Here is a 22,363-nt window from a genome sequence, read left to right as displayed (position 1 = left end):
AGATTTAGAAAAACTTGTTCATGCTTTTATCAGCAGCAGGGTGGATTACTGTAATGGACTCCTCACTGGTCTTCCTAAAAAGACAGTCAGACAGTTGCAGCTCATCCTCATTCTAACTAGAACCAGAAAATCAGTGCACATCACACCTGTCCTCAGGTCTTTACACTGGCTGCCAGTTACATTCAGAATAGATTTTAAAGTATTATTACTGGTCTATAAATCACTAAATGGCCTAGGACCTAAATACATCACAGATATGCTCACTGAGTACAAACCTAACAGATCACTCAGATCATTAGGATCATTTAAACTAAAAGTTCCAAGAGTTCAGTCAAAGCAGGGTAAATCGGCTTTCAGCCACTATGCCCCTCGCTGCTGGAATCAGCTTCCAGAAATGATCAGATGTGCTCCAACATTAGGCACATTCAAATCAAGACTGAAAACACATCTGTTTAGCTGTGCCTTTACTGAATGAGCACTGTGCTGCGTCCGACAGATTGCACTATCATGTTTTTCTCTTCTTCTTCATTCTTTTATATCACATTTTACCTGTTTTTATGTTTTGTTTTGTTTTTACGCATTTTTAATATTTGTTTTTATTTTTATTTTACTTGTTTCTTTTATTCTTGTTTATGTAAAGCACTTTGAATTGCCATTGTGTATGAAATGTGCTATATAAATAAACTTGCCTTGCCTTACCTTACTAGTAAGGTGTACCTAACAAAGTGGCCGGTGAGTTTAAATAAATGTTACTTTTGTCCCTACAGGAACTTTTGCCATTTAAAACTGATTTCCTGCTTAACTAAGAAACTGCAAACTTAAGCATCTGTTATTGCACTAAACAACCTGTAGATTGATCACTAGTGTGACTCATGAAAAGAGACACAACTTGTAATAAGGAAAAAAAGGGCTGCTACAATAATTTACTTTCTGCACTTAAAAACTGAAATTAGGATCAAACCGCAGGACATTCAGCTGATATTAGGCAGCTCCATCAAAGGTTGCATGCTGAATGTGCTGTTATAGCCTAGAAAGCAAATGTTGTTCAGGATCCAGGAAAATCACTTTGTTCTTTCGTCCCGGCTTTCCTCTATATTTTGGATCTGCCATCGAAGCCCTAGTAGTTTTGAGACGATCATGTTCTTAACCAGGGGCGGACTGGCCATCTGGCAATTCTGGCAAATGCCAGAAGGGCTGGACCATTTTTTCAACGTGGGCCGGTCAGCTATTTTTTTATTATTTTTTTTATATGTATTGTTTTTACATGCAGGCAGCTTTTATCTCTTGTTAGATGTGAGTATTATGATGATGATGATGATTATAGTAGTAATAATAATAATAAATGTTAAGCATTGGCCCAATCAAATGAAATAGTCTCAAAAGGGGGCAGCGCAGGGGCGCAAGAAGGTCGCTATTTCGAGCCTCGGCTGGGTGAGTTGATGTTTCTGTTTGGAGTTTGCATGTTCATGTGGATTTCCTCCTGGTTTCCCTCACATGTGCTCTAGGTGAATTGGGTAGGCCTAATTGTCCATAGTGCATGTATGTGAATGTGTGTGTATAGGGGTTTCAAAGTGAGTTGCAACTTGGAGGGCATCTGCTGCGTAAAGCATATGCTGGGTAAGTTGGCGGTTTTTCCGCTGTGGCGATCCCTGATTAATAAAGGGACAAAGCCGAAAAGATAATGAATGAATGAATGAATGAAATGATTGCATAGATAAATTTGTTATAAATAGGTTATTTTTGTTCCAGTCACGTGCTTTAAATGTTTAAATATATATCACACATGGTACTGCTTATATTATTTCACCATCTGTACACCAATATAAGTAGTGGATATGCGTGTTCGTGCATGGGGCTGTGTCAGTGTGGTAATGTGGGCTGGTGTGGCTACAGTGCCAGGGATGATTTTTAGTCCCAGTCCGCCCCTGTTCTTAACCCTAATAACACTAAAGGGATAGTTCACCCAAAAATTAAATCTGTCATCATTTACTCACCCTGCACTCGCCTTTATTCTGTTAAACACACAAGAAGACACTTTAAAAAATGCTGGCACCTGCTGGAAGTTAACAGTAATCACTAATCATCATTTTTCAAATTACTCTCTATTACGTTCAACAGACCAAAGACAACATTTAAGGTGGAAAACCACATAAGGAAGAGTGAATGATAAGGTAATTTTTGGGGGGTGAACTGCCTCTTTAAACTCCACTAAGCTTCAGTGAATTCAGATTGATGCTAATTTGAAAGTAAAAAAAAAAAAAACAGGAAATGGGTCACATGATACAGCCAAAAAGAAAGCCACAAAAAAATGAGCAGTTGCAGTCTGTGATGATGGTGAGTTCATTTCTATGTGTTCATAATTTTGACTAATGCTACGAAGATCATTTTCAGACATTATCAGGTTTTCTTAGATGCTGAGAGTTTGTACTGTCTCTGATAGGAAGTAAACCGCATGCAGGCTAACTTTCACTATAAAGTTGCTTCCGCTTGATCTGTGTGCGAACGTGTGAATGAATGTGTGCTAATATGATGCTTTTTTCCTCACCGGCCTTGTGGTAGAGAGGTGATTTCTTCATGTAAGCAGCATGTTTCAGCATCCCGGCTTTTTGCGGTTGACTGATAATCATTCTTTCATTCATTCATTTTAATTTGGGCTTAGTCTCTTTATTAATCTGGGGTCGCCACAGCGGAGTTAACCGCTAACTTATCCAGCACGTTTTACGCAGCGGATGCCCCTCCAGCTGCAACCCTAGACTGGGAAAATGACTAATCAATCAAATGACGAAATTCAGATTGTTTGCCGGTGTTGGCTTCAGTGTGTACACTCTGTTAAGTGACTGTCTTCAGTCTTGTTTTGTAGCGAGCGAGACACACTGTACAATACTGGATGATTTGAATGGTCAGAAAGTCTGAAGAGAAGCTGAAGTATACAAAGAACTTTGGCGGAAGTGAGTTTTTTTCTCTCAATGTGAGTTCTGTCTTTGTTTTGAACCACATAAAGCTTATAAAATGAATTCCCCCCCCAAAAAATAAAATAAAGGCAAGGCAAGTTTATTAATGGCCTCGCCAATTATTATTTCCAAAGAGTGGAACGATACGGTCAACATAGGCTCATTCTGAAAAGTAGCCCTATATACGTTTCTGGAGATCACGAATTATGTAGCCAGAAGTATGTATGGCTGCATTTCCTCTTTAAAATGAAGGCTACAGGGTGGTATGATGTCGTTCCTTTTCACACTTACAAGCTGACTGCTTACCTCCATATGGACTGCTTTCCTACTGGTACCAGTTTGTCCAGTACCTTGCCATGTATGTCAGTCGACTTGAGATGCAGAGAGGGTTCGGGTCCAGTTAAGAACGGTTCCAGAAAGTGGGTAAGATAAAAACAAAATCCAAAAAATAAAATAAACATGTAAATAACAGGGTGAGAATGTGGTGAAATCTAAAAACATGGTAAAATCAGCTTTTCTTTTTCTGAATAGTTTTTTTTTTTAGTTGGGTTTAGAGTAGTGGGTGTGCATGTCAATCAATACACTTGGTTTAGGATTAGGAAAGGAGGAGGGTGGGTCAGTCAATCGGTCAGTTGACAGTGACCTCTAGTGGGTTTTTGCAAGAACAGCAGGCGCGAATGGCACTTGCAAGAGAAATTTGAGATCTAAAAAAAGCATATACAGCGGCCTCTGGTATACAGGACGTCCCAGCAGACGAATTGAATTGAATTGAACGAATTGACAAAATTGATCTGATTAAACAATTTAAAAGAATATAAAGTTTAAAAAAAATTTCAAGATTAAACACCAGCGTATTGCTCTATCCTTAAAGGTCCATTGTGTAACATTGACTCCCAGTGGTTGAACTTGGTATTGCGCTCCTGGTTCAACACACTTTTTCACTCGGCCCCTCTTTGACGACTCCACGCATGCGCAGGTTGCCAGATTGATAACACCAACAGGAGCCTGTCTGACTATCGAGCCTACACTGTGTCCTAATTAATTACAAAAACAGAATCCAAAAAATAAAATAAACATGTAAATAACAGGGTGAGAATGTGGTAAAATCTAAAAAACATGGTAAAATCAGGCTAGGGCTTTTCTTTTTCTGGATTGCTTTTTAAAATTGTTGGTTGGGTTTAGAGTAGTGGGTGTGCATGTCAATCAATACACTTGCTTTGGAATTAGGGAAGGAGGAGGGTGGGTCAGTCAACCGGTCAGTCAGTCAGTGGACAGTGACCTCTAGTGGGTTAATGCAAGAACAGCAGGCGCGAATGGCACTTGCGAGAGAAATTTGAGATTGCCACATGTAACGTTTGCAGCATAGGATGCGCATCGTTCATTGATGTAGATTAGAATCATTGATGTTTCTATAAAGCAGGAATGAGACTGCATGCTTTTGATACCGAAATAAAACCCATTATTGGGAACAAATGTGTTAAAGTAATAGTTTTAAGTGTCTGTATTTAATGCTGTCATCGTGCTGCTGTCATGTCCACTTGTTGTTTTTGTTGCGGGAGCAACTATGGCGGCAAATCAATGCTAATATTAATCGAGTGCAGAGGTGATGTTTGCGCGCGAGGAGAAGTGAACCGTGAGCAGATTACAGGTCTACACGCGAGAAAACTACAGCTTGCGAGCGCACAGGGGATCTTCACGTGCAAGTGAGCAAGGTCATGCCTAGAGCGCGCGCGCGATCAGTTCTCGCCGCTTGCTCGCGCGAAACATTTCGGATTTTTGTCAGTCCTGGGGCGGGACTTGGTGTACTTGTTATCTCTAAAGCTATTGGCTACTCTACCTTTCCGGAAGTTAGCCGGGATTGGACGCAGGTAAGCTAGTTTCCCCGTTAAATAAAAATATATAGGATATCTTATCATAATGTCACAGTGTGAAACTGATAGACTTACTTTCTCAGTAATAATAGGTGGAGACTTACTTTCAATAATGAGATATTTCTTGTAATAATTATTCTCATAATAATGCCTATTCTTACCATCATGACCAAGTCATATAATGACAAATCAAAATAATGAGATATATTCTTGTAACAAACTTTATTACTTGGGAGAGAAAGAGAGAGTTATACCATGTGGCAAAAGATCTCTCCATTAAACAGAAATTGGGGAAAATATACATGGGCTAATAATTCAGGACAAATAATTCAGACTTTAAATCTGTGTTTATTTAACCATTTGATGAAGTTTAGCACCTACATTTAAACTGAACTCAAGCCAAATTTATGAACATGAACTCACATTTTCAAATTTATTAAAATCTTTTTTTTTTTCTTAGACTCATTGTCCTTGACTCATTTTCTTATGAAGAACAAGTCAGAATAAATTGGATGGACAATAGTACACAAAAGAGGCTATACATGCATGAAGTGCATAAAGTACAAAGGTTTATAGTAAATATATTGCCATTAGTCATTCCACTAAACAGTTAAAGTCAGAATTATTAGCCCGCCTGAATTATTAGCCCCCTGTTTATTTTTATCCTAATTTTTATTTAATGGAGAGAAGATTTTTTCAACACATTTCTAAACATAATAGTTTTAATAACTCCTTTCTAATAACTGATTTATTTTATCTTTGCCATAATGACAGTAAATAATATTTGACTAGATATTCTTCAAGACACTTCTATACAGCTTACAGTGACATTTAAAGGCTAAACTAGGTTAACTAGGCAGGTTAAGGTAATTAGGCAAGTTATTGTATAACGATGATTTGTTCTGTAAACTTTCGAAAAAAATAAATAGGTTAAAGAGGCTAATAATATGGACCTTAAAATGGGTTTTAAAAAAATTAAAAACTGCTTTTATTCTAGCCAAAATAAAACAAGAAATAATTGGGATAATAATTCTGACTTCAGCTGCATATGTGGCCTTTAAGATGTGGGCATGTTGTATAAAAAAGTGGTATTTTTATGCCTCTGAATTGCAATAATGTAATGGATAGTGAGTAAAGCCAAACGAAGATTGTAGAAATTAAATTGTTGCTCAATAGGTGGCGATAAACACCCATCTGAATGTCTGTCACTGTATTCTTTATGTTTGATTGGGCTAATCATTTTTGAAGTCTTTATATGCAGGTTATTCAATCATTCAATCATTCAATCAAAATATAATTATATATATATAATTATAAATAATTATAATAATATACAAAGGTGCACTGTACATATAGTATGCATTGTATGGAAAGATCTAAAAACCAAATAAACTCTTCTGAAGATAATATTTCCTAGAAAGATCAACCCCAAGTGTCATAATGAGCTCTGCTGTTGTGGTTAATAATGAAGTAAAATACATCAAACCAGAAGTGCTGCACGGGACAAATCAAATGGGTTCAGAAAGTCATGTTACAAGAATGCAAGTCGTTATTTTAGAAGATTAATTATCATTATTTGACTGTTTCTCGAGATTCAATCCTCATAACGCGCGAGCAGAGAGAAAAACCAGCGAGCGAGCGAGCGGAGAAAACTGATCGCGCGCGCGCTGTAGGCATGACCTCGCTCGCGAGAGCGTACATCGTGCGCACAGATGATGATGATGTGCGCGTGCGGGACTTGTTTTCTCGCGCTGGATCAGTTGAGCGCGCGCGTGAAGATCCCCTGTGCGCTCGCAAGCTGTAGTTTTCTCGCGTGTAGACCTGTAATCTGCTCACGGTTCACTTCTCCTCGCGCGCAAACATCACCTCTGCGCTCAATTAATATTGGCATTGATTTGCCGCCATAAGCAACAGCGAGGACTGACTGGAGTAGAACCGGCTCAATCTGGCCAATGGCAGCAGGACTACAGACTCTGAGGTGCCGTACGGGTCAAACACCTACAGCGCAAATTAGATTTACTTCTAAAGTCTTACAGTAAGATTATGTATTAAATACATTTACGAAGACGAAAACGAAGGAGGTTTTTGCTATAATTTTATTTAGTTTCAGTTAGTTTTGTATGTACACAATACAGTTTCACTTAGTTCTAGTTTTTAAAACTCTCATTTTTCATTTTTATTTCAGTTGACGACAATTATTTTACAATTTAGTTTTCGTTTTTTTTGTTTGTTTTCGTCAACTATAATAACCGTGATGTCCACACACGATCAGTGCTCATCATGGAGAAATGAAAACGAAACCTTTGTTGAAGCACATTTATAAACACAACACTGACGACCCAGGTCTCTGAACAATTCTTCTTCCACTTGTTTTAATTACAGTTGGCAACACAACGTGGCGTCTTTGAACACTGTAACAGGTAAATACAGTCTTCGACGCTATCATGCATATTAATGAAGTTGCATCTCATTCATAATAGAGTGCACTGATTGGTTTGAACCAAGTCTTTCTCATGAATTAATGTTTAAAGCTCAAAGACGTCATGTTGTGCTCACCGGTACAGACAGCCATTCTCCTCGGATCTAATCGCTGTGACGCAGCTTCAAATTTTCTTTTCAAACCAGAAAAATGAATTTGCTCAAAATAACGCGAAAACAACCAATTTTCACTTTTTAGTGAAATAATTGTGTCCTAATAGTGTTTATAGCAACGTGGGGACACATATGACTGACAACATCTCACAAAATGTGTTTTGGTGTTTCGTGACTCTTTAAAATGTGAAGAAAGTGTGTGTGTGTGCCCTGGTGTGAAACACCTGTAGGCCTTTGAGGTTTATAGAGTTCCTACCTGTTGATTAAAGCCATCAGCAGCCATCTAGAGAATGTTGCTTGTCACACTAATTAAAGCAGTAGTGTGTGTGTGTGTGTGTGTGTGTGTGTGTGTGTGTGTGTGACTGAGCAGATTAATGTGTATGCAAGTGTGTTTGGCATCTATTAACTCACAGACTGCAGTAAATCTCACACCAGCCCTCGTCACACTGAACCAACGAGACTTTTACAGCTCATCATAAAGTTAGCAGACAGCGTCACGCTGCAGGACATCCCAGCAGACCGCCAAAATTCAACTGATTAAACAATTTAAAAGAATATAAAGTTTAAAAACAATTTCAAGATTAAACACCAGCGTATTGCTCTATCCTTAAAGGTCCATTGTGTAACATTGACTCCCAGTGGTTGAACTTGGTATTGCACTCCTGCTTAAAAACACTTTTTCCACTCGGCCCCTCTTCTGACTCCACGCATGCGCAGGTTGCCAGATTGATAACACCAACAGGAACCTGTCTGACTATCGAGCCTACACTGTGTCCTAATTAATTATTTAAGCAATGACATGATAGAAGGAATGTTTGCTCAAATATCGGTTTAAAATATCTGTTAAAAGGAGTTTTTGTCCTGACCAACACCTGGAATTTCTATTTTACAAACTGCTTCTATTTCTCACATGCTGAACAACAGAAAAACTATGACAATGACCACCTCAGGTACCGAGGTGTACTTTATTCAGTGTTAAATGCTAATAATGTGAGTTTGAATGCCATTTATGTGACTTTTACGAGCAGATAGTTCACCTCAGATCTTGAAAATAAAATAAATAGTTTGAAATTGAACTCAGAACTGTGATCCAGTGCAAACAAATATCAGTGATCCAGCGTGTACAATTAGTAATGTTCAAGAGGTTTAATATGTATTAAATTGATTCTAAATCTTACCATTTTGTTGGAGTGCTGTGAGTGCACGTATACTCTGTGCTTCTGAATAGCTGTGTTTAAATGTTTCTGTCGTGTTTCGTCTGGTGCAAACAGCCAAGTTGCTTATCCCTGCAAATCTCATCACATTGCGTGTTTTATAGGACACTGTAAAGGCTGATTTATACTTCTGCGTCAAACACCGGCGTATGCTACGGCGCTGATGCATAGCCCTTCGCTGTGGCCATCGCCGTCACTGACGTGCACCTCTCAAAAAATGTAACTACACGTCGCAACGACGCGTAGCATAAGCTCTGTGATTGGTGGGCTTGGTAGTGCTGACGAGTCTGGGCGGGACCGAGAGCCGCGCGAGCGATTGTTTACAAGTATGGAATCCCGTGAAGGAGCTCCGGATGGAAAGTTTTGTTTTGTGTTTACCTCATAGTTAAAGTTGTTGCACGTCCGCCGGTTCCTGCCTCAAAATGAGCGAGTTTGAGCCACTTGTACATCCCGGAAGTGTTCAGGAAATGCAAAAAAGTAGCGAAGAAACTCGACACAGAGGAACATTTACACCTCACTGCCAACAAGCGTTTCGAAAGTGTTAATGCAGACCGACAGAGACAGCACGCAGAAGTATAAATGCACAGCCATGCGCGTTGCATGCGCCGTGGGTTACGCCGGTCACCTGACGCAGAAGTATAAATCAGGCTTAACTGAGGTTTTAATTTAACACTGATTCGGGTGTATCTGAATCCCTGCAGACAGTCGGTCAGAGCTGTGTACTGTCATCTATTCAAAGAAATTCACTCAGACTCCATGTCTCATTCAAACATTTACTGACGATAAGTTGTGGTTTTCTGAAACAATACAAAAATAATCTCACATAAGTAATTGTAAAAATAACAACAAATAACAAACAGAACAGCAAACAACAATACTTATGATTATAAAATATGAATACAAATTGCAGTAACTGCACACCATATGAATGGAAATAATAACAGCAGTAATTCTGTGACTGTCCACAAGAGGGCCACTAAAAGTGACTGAGGCACATTTTCCAATGAGATAATAAATCAACAAGTATAAGTGATAAATAACTCGACGAAACGTTTACGTTTGTACATGTAAAGTGTTAACATTATGTGCATTAAATATAATGCATATGAAAACAAGCTTAATTATCAACTATTATCAGTTACAACTCCAAAATCGGCCATTAGGTGCTATTACGTTATAGCGCTATTGCGCATTTCACCCTCAGACATTTACATCAATCAAACCAAATACACTTACTTTCTGTGCACGCACAACTACATACATCAGCAGTGGTGTTACTTTGCATGTAAACGTGAGTAGATAAGCTGATAACTTTCCCTTTGTAGCGATTTTAGATTGGTTCTTTGTCTCCTCTGCACACCTGCTTCTCTTCCTTCTTCAAGTCCCGCCCATTAAAGTGACGATGCAATTGCGTATTAGTCAGCAGCAGAATGTTCCAGAAGCCTTTTGAACAGACACAGTGTTACAATGTAACCTGCTCACCTGATGTTTACACTTGTATTATTTATATTATTTGCTAATTAATAACCTCATGTGGAACTCTGAATCTGCGTCTCATTTCTGAGGCTGCTACTGTCTACTGGTGGTCGCATTTTTGGTCGTGGACTCTGAGAGCCTTAACTAAATAAATTAACACGCTGTTGTCCACAAAGGCAACCTGGGGTGCTGAAATATAACTGGCTAAATTGGCAGTGGGCAGGTTAAAAGAACAAAAAACAGATATTTCGACACAGAACCCACATTTTTAAAGAAGAATATCTGACTTCAGCATTGTATTTCAGGTAAAAAAATATGTTCACTTAGCACGTTCACTAAATATCCACAAACATATTATGGTATTTTTTTTGCTTTAGAGGAGTCAAACACTTACATACAGCACCTTTAACCATAACCCCAAGTAATAACAATGGCATACATTCATTTTTAATCCATACCGCACAAAAGTTGAACTATTTTAAACATTGACCGCAGAATGCACAAGCTTGTTGGAGTTTTATTCTAGTAAACATGGACAATCGAAATAAAAGTGAATGGATTCATATTACAGTGCTTTCCATGTCCGGTGTGCAAGCCCAGCTGATGTGGCCTAGCAAAGACAGACGCCACAGAACTGCAAGCTCAGAAATGTTTTGAAATTGATAAAGGAAGCAATATGCATAGCGTTTTCCATGCACTTTCATATGCGATATGTATAGCTCCATAACCAGTTTACCATTTACTGGAATGAAGCAGCAGGAAAACAAAGTGAACTTAAATGTTCTTTAGAACTAAATAGAGATTATAGGAGAGCAACATATCTAAGGTGCAGTTAAGGACAGTAAATTAAGTACAACACTGACCAAATACAGACTGAGTGCTAGATTACTGTTATTGAATATTGTAAATATACGGATTATTATTATGTATTATTACTGTTTTATCCATAAATGTTGATTGCTAATAGTACATTTATTCTGGTAATATTCTTATTATTATTACTACTACTATTTACTGTGTTTACTTTTATTTATTTATATATATATATGTGTGTGTATATATATATATATATATATATATATATATATATATATATATATATATATGTATGTTTGTATGTATGTTTGTATGTATGTATGTATGTTATTTTATTTCTAATGTAAACTTTATAAACGCTTTGGCAATACATTTGTAATGTAATGTGTATTTATATAGCGCATATATTGTGTATGGCCATACACACAAAGTGCTTCACAATCATGAGGGGGGGTCTCTCCACACCACCACCAGTGTGCTGCATCCACTTGGATGATCTCTTTTTAATGACCACAGAGAGTCAGGACCTCGGTTTAACGTCTCATCCGTAAGACGGCGCCCACTGACAGTGTAGTGTCCTCTTCACCTTTACTGGGGCATTAGGACTCACATAGACCACAGGTTGAGCGCCCCCTGCTGGCCTCACTAACACCACTTCCAACAGCAACCTGGTGTTCCCTAGTGGTCTCCCATCCAGGTACTAACCAGGCTCAGCCCTGCTTAGCTTCGACATGGCTGTAATATACCACTGTGTGTCATAGCACTAAAGCAATTATTGAATTTGAATTCATTTGAATTAAGTTGAATTGAGACCATAACTTTTATATACAGTGCATTTTAAAACTAGAAATCTGCCAGAAGACCACTACCACTAAAGCAATTATTGAAATTAAATTAAATTAAATTTGAATTTAATTTGAATTTGAGTTGAATTTGAATTTGTGTTGAATTTGAATTTAATCTAATTGAATTAAGGTGAATTAAATTGGATTGAATTTGAATTTGAGTTGATTTTGAATTGAATTTGAGCTTAATTTTAATTTGTATTGAATTGATTTAAATTGAATTTAAATTGAATTAAGTTGGATTGAGACCATAACTTTTATACACAGTGCATTTTAAAACTGGAAATCTGCCAGAAGACCACTACCACTAAAGCAACTATTGAACTGAATTGAATTGATTTGAATTTAATTGAATTTAATTATTCATTATTTTAATTAATTTTAATTTAATTAATTTAATTAAATTTGAGATTAATTTGAATTTGTATTGAATTTGAATTGAGTTGAGTTGAATTGAGAACATAACTTTATACTTAGTGCATTTTAAAACTGGGAATCTTCCAGAAGACCTCTGATATTTGAGTGGATCAAATGATGTTTAACAGGGCAAGGAGATTTTCACAGCATGTCTGATAATATTTTTTCTCCTGGAGAAAGTCTTATTTGTTTTATTACGGCTAGAATAAAAGCAGTTTTTAAAATTTTTAAAACCATTTTAGGGACAAAATTATTAGCCCCTTTAAGCTATTTCTTTTTTCCGATAGTCTACAGAACAAACCATCATTATACAATAACTTGACTAATTACCCTAACCTGCCTAGTTAACCTAATTAACCTAGTTAAGCCTTTAAATGTCTCTTTAAGCTGTATAGAAGTGTCTTGTTAAATATCTTGTCATAAATATGATGAACAAATCTTCTCTCTGTTAAACAGAAATTGGGGAAAAAACTTAACTGACGGGCAAATAATTCAGGCGGGCTAATCATTCTGACTTCAACTGTATATTTAGGGAAAGTCCCCTTATCGCATCTTCAATCCATTAAGTTTCATTCTTACTGTTATCTTGTTTTGACTGTCATTTGAGTCATTTGAGTGATTCGCGCTCTATTGTGTCTTTTCTCTGATAGGTGAATAGCTGTGAGGTTGTGACTAAGAGCTCGGGCTGTGTTAAGCAGTCAGAGTGTAACGGTAAAGCCGACAGTAGGGTTGCAAAGAAAAGCCTGCAGCGCAACGACTCTTCTCCTGAATCCTCTCATCAGAACGGCGCAGACACCCCTCCTGGTGAAGACTCTGCACCTTCCACGCCACGGAAGAAAAGAGGACGACAGAAACTCAAGCGCACGGAGCGAGGTAAGTTTTACTTGTTCAAAAGTATTTTTATTGACCAAATAGCAACAAATAGTACAAATAGCTTTCAATTTTTCTTTTTTTACACAACAAACAAACTAAATCTGTTACACACATATACATTTAGGTTCTGTCAAAATATATAAATGACATTACGATAAAATACAAATAAATAATAATATAAAATATATTTTACTCTCATATTTAAAAGGGAAATAAATAAATAAATAAATAAATAATAAATAATAAAAACATGGAAAGGTTCTACTCCTCTAAAATGGCTGAGGGGTCCATCTTCTTTATGTGATTTAAAACAAGATACCAGGTGAGAAAAAACATCTCACCAGTACAATCTCTTACTAGGGCTGGACGATATGGCAAAAATGTATATCACGATATATTTCTTAATTGCAGTCGATACGTAGGGCTGGGCGATTTGACAACAAAAAAAAATCTAGATTTTTTATAAAGTTTGACCGATTCACGATTTCGATTTTTTTTTATTTTCATTTTTTATTGTGTAACTAGTCAACTTAAAACATAACAACAACATGACTGAAGTAACATTCTCTTTATAAGTAACTTAAACCATCTGGTTAAGGAACACTGTATTTTTAATGGCCATGTCATACATAAATTGGTCAACAAGGTGTAAATAAATTTAAAACAAATTCACGAGTTAAATAGCGTTGCTGAAGATTTGAATAAGAAATATTTGTGTAAATATTGCAGTTGCAGGAATACAGAGGTATTTTTTGCAAGTTTTGCTGAGCCTAGGAAAGATTGGCTATCAGCTCGGCTTTGACTTTGTCTTCTGATTGAATGACAGGTTGTAATGCTGCTGCCTTTTTCTTAAAAAGATACAGTGAAAGTAAAGGACTGAACATGGAAACTGTAAAGCCTAATTTAACCCAATGTGTGAAGTTGTTGACGTATAGCAGGAGCAAATAAAAGCACCAGATGTGTGTCTAATATAAAATAATATATTTAATCAATTTTTCTTTTTCCATCTTTTAAATACCGATCATTTTATGCGCTTTGCTCCACTCTCTGTATTATGCTGCCGGATCTGTCTGATTTTCAACTAGGTCCGCTAAATGACGTCATGGGGGCGGGTACTGGGTTCAAACTAAAAGATCGGCGCGGTTTTTCACATGGCAGGTTTTTACGTCCTTCATACATGTTGAGATCGAGTTTATCGACTTGATGAGGAAATATGTCTTGACAATCCAGACGTGACTCAGACTAATGCAACAAGCAAAATCCTACATGACTTGACGCTTTAACAGACAGTCAAGTCGGTCGCACACCAGAAGTGCTGCGACACGGCGGTGGGGCGGCGCCGGTGTGTGTATAGAAACCTGTTTAGAATTCTAAAATCCATGGTGCTGCGGCGCTTCGCAGAGCAGCGGTTCTGGTGTGCGAACTGCTTCACACAGAGAGTGAACCAAAGCGCATTGGTGTAATTATAATGTATCAAATATTTTTTTTAAAATTGCGATTTAATATGAATTAAATCATCGTCAAAACGTAAATTCGAATTGATCTAAAAAATTTTAAAAATCGCCCAGCCCTATCGATACGATATAATTCCGATATTGGTATGGACAATGTTAAAAAGCCCGGAAAAAACTGGCAAGACTGCACACAATGGATGTCTGTACCCACAAATGTCTGCAATCTGAATTTGCTAAGTCTATAACAACATGCAGGCTCTTATAACTTTTTATAACTTCAAATAAAAACAGTACAAAAAATTATGTTCACTTTTTTATATATATATTATATATTAGCCTATTAGCTTATATTTAGCCTTTACAAACAAGAAATGTGAAACAAACTATCCAATAAATAAAACTCTCAGACTCAGCTTATATATATATTCCAAAATGAATGTCTAATAATTCTAGAATATTAATGATGAAGAAAATGACAATAATAGTAACAATGAATTACATTTCATAATATGATGCTGCTTTAAATGTGCTTGAATGTGAGTTATCTGCTATAAAAAGTTACTTTATGAAAAAAAAATGTATGGTTTGCATTAGAGGTGTGAACCTATACTGGTCTCACGGTTTGGTTCGGTTACGATTATCATGCCATCGATTCGGTTCAATTCGATATCTCTGTGCATCACAGTGCTTTGACAATGCTTTCCATACACAGTGTTATGTATCGGGCTCAAGCACGGTTCACTTGGCTGGCCCTGGCCCGGTTGGAAGAGGTGTGCCTGAGCGCGGTTCACTTGGGCTTTGGCGCGGTACGCTTGTGTGTGAGCACAAAATGAGCCAAAGCCTGCAACTGAAAGCGAGACGTGACTTTTAAGGGGCTGTTTCATATGGATTTATTAATCATTCTTACTGTTCAGTGATCGCAAACTGCCGTAGTTTATTAAAGACGCAAACCCCTGACTGCACGACAGCTGCGCGCCTTCAGCAGACCTCCTCATTCCTGCAGCACGAGAGCTTTATGATTGTTTATGAGCGCCAAAAGTGGCGGATCTGTCCGGCGAAATATCTGACTGCGTGTCACCGCATCCCTAAGGACAGTTTGGCGAAATATTTGACTGCATGTCACTGCATAACAAACGACTGAAACGATATAATTAGAGAAATCTCCACTGTGCTGCTGGGTGAGAGCGTATATCAAGCCGTTTTAGCATTTAAACCTTGTTCTGACTATCCATAAATATATTTGGAGATATCTCTAATTATATTTTGACTAGTCATAATTACAATTCGACTAGTCAGATTGGAGATATCTGCAAATATATTATGAATGACTAGTCATATTCCTCCATTGACTTCCATTGAAAAATATTTGCAGATATCTCTAAATAAGTTTTGATTAGTCACAATTGTTATTAGAGATATCTCCAAATGAATTTTGACTAGTCAAAAATCCAATTCAAGATATCTACAACTGTAATTCGACTATTAGTAAATTAATTAGAGATATCTTCAAATATATTTGTAGATATCTCTAAATATGACGAATTAAAGATATCTTTAAATGTATTATGACTAGTAGAAACTCAGTTAGAGATATCTCTAATTACTATTGTTACTAGTCAAAATTCATTTGGAGATATCTCTAATAACAATTGTGACTAATCAAAACTCATTTAGAGATATCTGCAAATATTTTTCAATGGAAGTCAATGGAGGAGTATGACTAGTCATAATATATTTGCAGAAATCTCCACTATGATTTCGTACTAGAACAATTGTAATTGCAGATTTCTCTAATTGTCATTCTGAGTAGTGGAATTATAATTATGACTAGTCAAAATATAATTAGAGATATCTCTAAATATATTTATGGAGTCAGAACAAAGATTTAAATGCTAAAAAGGCTTGCCATAGAGAGCGCTTCTCACTGAACAGAGCAGCAGCGATGACGTAAGCGTGCCGAGGCCCGATATGGTGTGAGTGCGGGCCGTCGGGGGAGACGGGAGGGGGGACAAGCGTGCTTTGGCCCGGTTCGAGGCAACTGTACCTAGTGTGAGTACGGCCTAAATGATCAGTGTTTCTCTTTCAGACATCGAAGAAGACGACACCAGCAGCGACACCAGCAGAGGAGAGGTGAGCAGAAATACTCAATACAGTGTAAAATTGTAAAATTAATACTTAAAATACAGCTTTTTCAAATTGTAAAAAGTAATACTTTTTGAAAAGTACATTTTCCTACACCCAACAGTCAACATTATCAAATGAAATGAGTGTAATTAACTAAAAAATGACTGAAAGTCCGTTCTGCTCATTTGAAGAGTTTTGAACTCAGTGTTGAAGGTCATGAGTTAATTAAATACCTCGTTACTTCAACTTAATTGGATTAAGTACTCGTATAGATTCATTTTTTAAATCAAATGGTTTGTAGCAATCGGTTTCCTCAAACGGTTTGAGTTGCCTTAACCCCTTAAGGCGCTGTTTTTCCACATGTCAATGTTTATGAATAGATTACACCAAAAAGGACATGAGTAATCTTGAAAAAACTCTACATCAGTTAAAAGCTACATCCCCTAAGCACCCATTGTAGCTAGTTGTTTTTCAATGGAAAGCTTCTAAAGAATGTATTTGGTAAATTTGTGTAAGTTTTGCAGAAAAAGCTTATTAGATAGGGCGTACATATCATGTAATAAGAATACACACGCATTCATTGCTGTTCATCACGGTTTATTTTGACAGAAAAACATCCCATAAAGCACATTTAGTCCACCGACACAATAGTGTTGAATTATGGATGGTTATTCATTTGTTTATGTCACCGTTTCTGCCGGAGACCTATTGTTTACACCGTTTTACCATGGTACTCACTCGTGAAAACGCCGTTTTTGCAGTAAAAGGCAAGTGTATGTCATAGCTTACAGTGTTACAGATAAAATGAGACCACACACTGAATAAAAAGTCAAAATTATAGTTACTAAAATCTAAAAGCCGAGTGTTTTGGCCATCTGCATGTCTCAGTCACTGCTCGGTCAGCAGCTACTTCCTACATCCTAGAAGTTTGACTGACAGAGAAACGAGCCAATGGCTGCATGAATTTTGATCTTATTGGTCGGCTGCTATATTATGGCAGTCTTTATGCTGTTACTGGCTCAGAGAGCTGTCAATCATCACTCGATCGCACCTGCCCTCTGAACATTATTGGGTTTTACAGTACTAAGTTGGATCAAGTTCTCTTCATTTATTGGGTTTTACTGTGCTCAAATTGCTTCGTTTACTCAAATGGATTAAGTACTCATAAGGATTAGTTTTTGAACTTATATGGTTTGTTGCAATCAGTTTCCTCAAATGGTTTGAGTTTTTAGGTTTGACAGTGTACTACACTTGTTTCAAATTACACTGATTGCACGCTTGTTCCTTTCTGCGCTGATTGTACTTAAGGACACCCGTGAGTTTCCAAAGTTACAGCTTAATTCAGACCCGATTGCATGCCAAGATTTCTTGAGTGTTCAAACGCAAAAAAATAAAAAATAAATAAATAAATGAAAGTCACAAATGTTAAATGTTTTGCTATCTGTTAACAAGAGGTTGTGGGAAGAGGGAGGATACATGTGAAGAAGTAGCTAGTTACGTATATACTATTGTAATTATATGTGTAATCCATTATTACACATAAATACAGTCAGTTCATTAATAAACTATCTGCATGTTTTTTTTCCAAATGGTTTGAGCTAGCAGAGAATTAACTAAACGCAAAGAAATATCTACAAAAGTCCATACTTAATTCACTGTTAACTTGAACCATTGTTGAAAATGGCTTCTGCTGAATCAGAGTTTAGCAGTGATGTTTGTCCATTTGAGATCAGTTGTCCCTGTTTTTCTTAGAAAGATGATGACAACTGTTTCACATTTTGAATGTGCTGCGACCACATCTAAGCCGCACAGAGGGGTGTGGGATCTGCTTTTTACAAAGTGTTGCTGTGTGCAAGGCTTATGAAGCTCATTCCGCGCAAAGCATTGAGAAGAGCACTGATTACGACGAGGTTAAAGCAGATATATTGAAGTCATGTGAGCTTTTTGTTTTCTATTTCTGTGCAGAATTATGTAAAAAAAATTTGATCTGGGCATTTATGTGGAATTATTTTATGGGTATAGGGGGGTAAAAATAGAAGACTCAGTGATGGGTCGTTATTAAACGATTTGTTCAATTTTTTAAGGAATCTTTTATGTGATTAGAGAACGACGAGTCCTTTCAGGGAGTGATTCGTTCATTCGCTCAAGCGCACGTTTGTGCAGGTGGAGGAGACGATTAGTTAGGGTCGGGACCGCCGAGGGGTCGCGGGACAATGAAGGGGTGTCGCCTGGTGATTTTCAGAAATCTATTTATTTTTATTAAACCATAAGAATTACCGTATTTTATCCATAACCTACTAAAAAAAACAGTCATTTGTAGTTACTATATACTACTGTATTTAGTTACTATTGTAGCTTATAGTTACTAGTTCTATTAGATTGCGACCCCTGGGGTAATTACATTATATTAAAGACACAGCACTAGCGTCAGATGCAGGAGATAGATTTTTTTAACACCAGGTTAAACTTTCTGGCACATTTACATCCCTGACAATTTAATTTGGAATAAAATTACACGTTGTAAATTACGAGGACTTCGTGCACGTCCTCATAAACCACCTTAACACTGTAATATCTAGGTAATAACCATTTCATGATACAAATTTGTACAGTTTTCCTCCTAAACCACCAAAATTGGTACAGACAAACACACACAAATACTTGTATATATGGTTTATGAGGACTCCCCATAAGCGTAATGTATATTTACAGCACTGACATACAATTTGTAATGTAGTCAAGTGTGTAAACATTCAGCTGTGGTTCACACTTCTGCCTTTGGATGTCTCTGAGACAAAAGCAGCTACATGAATGCTAAAGCTTTAAATAAAAGTGAAACCTTCAACAACAAAACAAAGCCTGACCCCTAATCTGTTTACAAATACTAGCGCAGGTAATTTCTGGTTAAGGATGTTTTTTTGGATTTTACCGGTGTTTGGATGTGTGAATGGTATTTTCTGGAAAAATTGAACGTCCTTGCCTGTGTGAACAAGGCTTTTTTTAAATTTACAGGTAAAGTCGCTCTGGAAATTTTCCGGATATTAACCGATATCACTGTGTGAAACAACCTTGGATAAAAATATCTCAGTTTCACAATATTGTGATTACTTCTCTAAAATATATGCTTTTTAAATTTCTGGGTAAAAACAACACCTTTTTTAATTAAAACCGCATCTTTGCATATCTTTTCTGCTGGAGATACGGTTACATACCTTAGGAACGGTAATACAGAATATTTTGGTGGCTTTAAAACCTTGACTTTTCCAAACTGCGGTATAACTTGAAAATGGTTATCGTCTCATGCCTAATCGACACTCACTTTCTCTCTGTATGTGTGTAAATATATACTCTATATATTTTTTTTCATTAGTAAATAAAAAGATTAAAGGATGAGCTTAAAATAAACTGGAAATCTGTGGGTGTAGATTCTGTCTAGACAGCGCTTTAGGAGGTGTAATAAACGGTGGTAGACTCGTCACACTTGCATTCAATTTGCAAAGCAGAATTAGAATCTGTTTGATCTGTGCTCTGAGATAAAAAGCAAAGGACAGCTCAGTTAGTTCATCCTTCTAGTGTAATATAAAAACTGAGTTTGTGTCAATCTGAATGAACAGAAATGAGTGACTTTAGAGGCATATGGGCTTTTTTTATTCAAGGTCTTTTTTGGTTTTAATATTTTTATTATTAGACATTTTAGAAGACATTTGCTTGTAAATACACTTTTTTTAAAATACAAACATAAAACTTGCTTTAAACTTAATAAAAGGGGACCAAGTAAAAAAATTTAATCTTGTCTATTGGGGATACCTGATTTTTCCCAGATGTAATGTTAACTCTGTCAGCCGTAATTTAAGAGTTGGAACTTGTTTGTTCTTCCAAAACAAAAGGATGATTGTTTTTGGCAGAGATCAACCCATATGAAACAAACTGTTGTTGAACCTATGTAAGTCTCAAATTTTTTTCGGAAACTCCAAATAGAATTATAATATAGGATCTGGTTTAATCAGAATGTCTAATATATCTAGAAAACTTATTTTGATCCAGAAATTCTGTAATTTGGGACACATAACAGGAATGAGACCGATTGGAATCTAAAAGCTGACATTTGTCACACTTCTGAAAATATTTTATTCAATTTACAATTGGAATAGTGAAGTCTATAAAGCACTTTAATCTGAATAAGACTCTGGGCTCTATTTGAACAATTTAAGCGTAAAGTCTAAAGCACATGGTGCAAAGACATGAAGGGTCCAAATTCACTTTTGCTACTTTACGGATGGAAAAATATGCTCTGCGCCACGGCGCATGGTCTAACAGGGTTGTGCTTATTCTCTTTATGAGTTATGGGTGTGTTTTGAGCATAACATGCATTAAATCAATCAGAGTCTTATCCTCCATTCCCTTTATGAGTCAGTTTACATTTACATTTAGTCATTTAGCAGACGCTTTTATCCAAAGCGACTTACAAATGAGGACAAGGAAGCACTTTGCACAAATAAGAGCAACAATGAATAAGTGCTATAGGCAAGTTTCAGGTCTGTAAAGTCTAAGAAGGGAAGTATTAGTAGTATTAGTTTTTTTTTTTTTTGGTACAGTTAGTGTGATATTCAGAGAGGCAATTGCAGATTAGGAAGTGTAGTAGAGACTAAACGGTTGCATCAAGCTGTGGTGCATTTGCTATTTGCCCTCTTTACTTTCTCTTTATCTCTTTTGTGGATAAGGAAACGGTGTTGTACACACAGACATCTATTAGCCTACGTATTTATTTAGTTTGTTAAGCACAAAGATTTGTTTCAAAACTAATTATAATTTCCAGCAAACAAATAAATAAACAATAATAATGAAGTGTGGTCAAAAAGCTGAGTTATAACCAAACACGCGTCCTATTCTTATGGCCCATATGGTCCAAAACCCAACAGGTGGACAAATCTAAACTTGTTTTTTATAAAACAAATATAAATATCCATATAATAAATAATACTAATAATAATAACGTTATACAAAAGCAAGTTTCCGTAAATAAACTGAAAAAGCCCCCCAACATGAAGAAGGCATTAAGGCAGTGGTTATTATATTTATGAAGAAAGTATTAATTTTTGTAATATTTTATTCCTTTAATTCTTTTTCATTTGTAAAGATATTTGCATAATTCTGTACATCCTGCGTGTATTTAGCAATGTGTAAGTGAGGCGCACAACGGTCACGCTCTGCGCTGGACTTTAGACCTGCTTAGAGCTGGTCAATTGCACAGTCTATTTTAGTTTCTCAAAATAGCAACGTGCCAGCAATGCGCCTTAACACACCTCTATTCTAGACCGAAACACCCACTAGTCTACAAAGCGGCGCAAATAGATTTGCTATTTAAACTATGTGACGGACAACAGGAAAATTAGGGTTGCGCTGGTTTGAAAATAGCAACAAATTGTGGTAAACACGTGTAGCACCTTAGTGTGCCGGGTGTATGATAGCGCCCAATGTCTTGCGTTAATGGAACATCTGTGAACCAGTTCAATACTCCAAATTTCACTTAGAATTTCTACTGCAAGTTCTTCTTCCCAGGAAGATTTAATGTTTTCCATAGATGAACTTTTCACCTGTTCTAAATCCTTGTAAATAAAGGAAACTATACTACCATTGCTAAGACATCTTTCCAGAAATGTGTCCTGATACATGGGTGACACCGTGGTATAATTAAAAATGTTAGACTTCACAAAGTCTATTCAAGGTTTT

General features: G+C 36.7%; 1 protein-coding gene across 7 annotated transcripts in view; it reads left to right on the top strand.

The window, feature by feature from the left end:
- dnmt3aa (DNA (cytosine-5-)-methyltransferase 3 alpha a) overlaps positions 1 to 22,363 on the top strand; it is a 128,212-nt gene that overhangs the window by 32,947 nt on the left and 72,902 nt on the right. For all 7 annotated transcript variants that reach the window (XM_073932470.1, XM_073932469.1, XM_073932466.1 and 4 more), the window contains 2 exons: positions 12,833 to 13,055; positions 16,596 to 16,639. In XM_073932470.1, the coding sequence (XP_073788571.1) occupies positions 12,833 to 13,055; positions 16,596 to 16,639 (267 nt within the window). The remainder of the gene's footprint in view (positions 1 to 12,832; positions 13,056 to 16,595; positions 16,640 to 22,363) is intronic.

This window comes from Danio rerio, chromosome 20 (assembly GCF_049306965.1).
Source record: "Danio rerio strain Tuebingen ecotype United States chromosome 20, GRCz12tu, whole genome shotgun sequence".
NCBI classification, from domain to species: Eukaryota; Metazoa; Chordata; class Actinopteri; order Cypriniformes; family Danionidae; genus Danio; species Danio rerio.
This window is presented reverse-complemented; position numbering and strand designations above follow the sequence as displayed.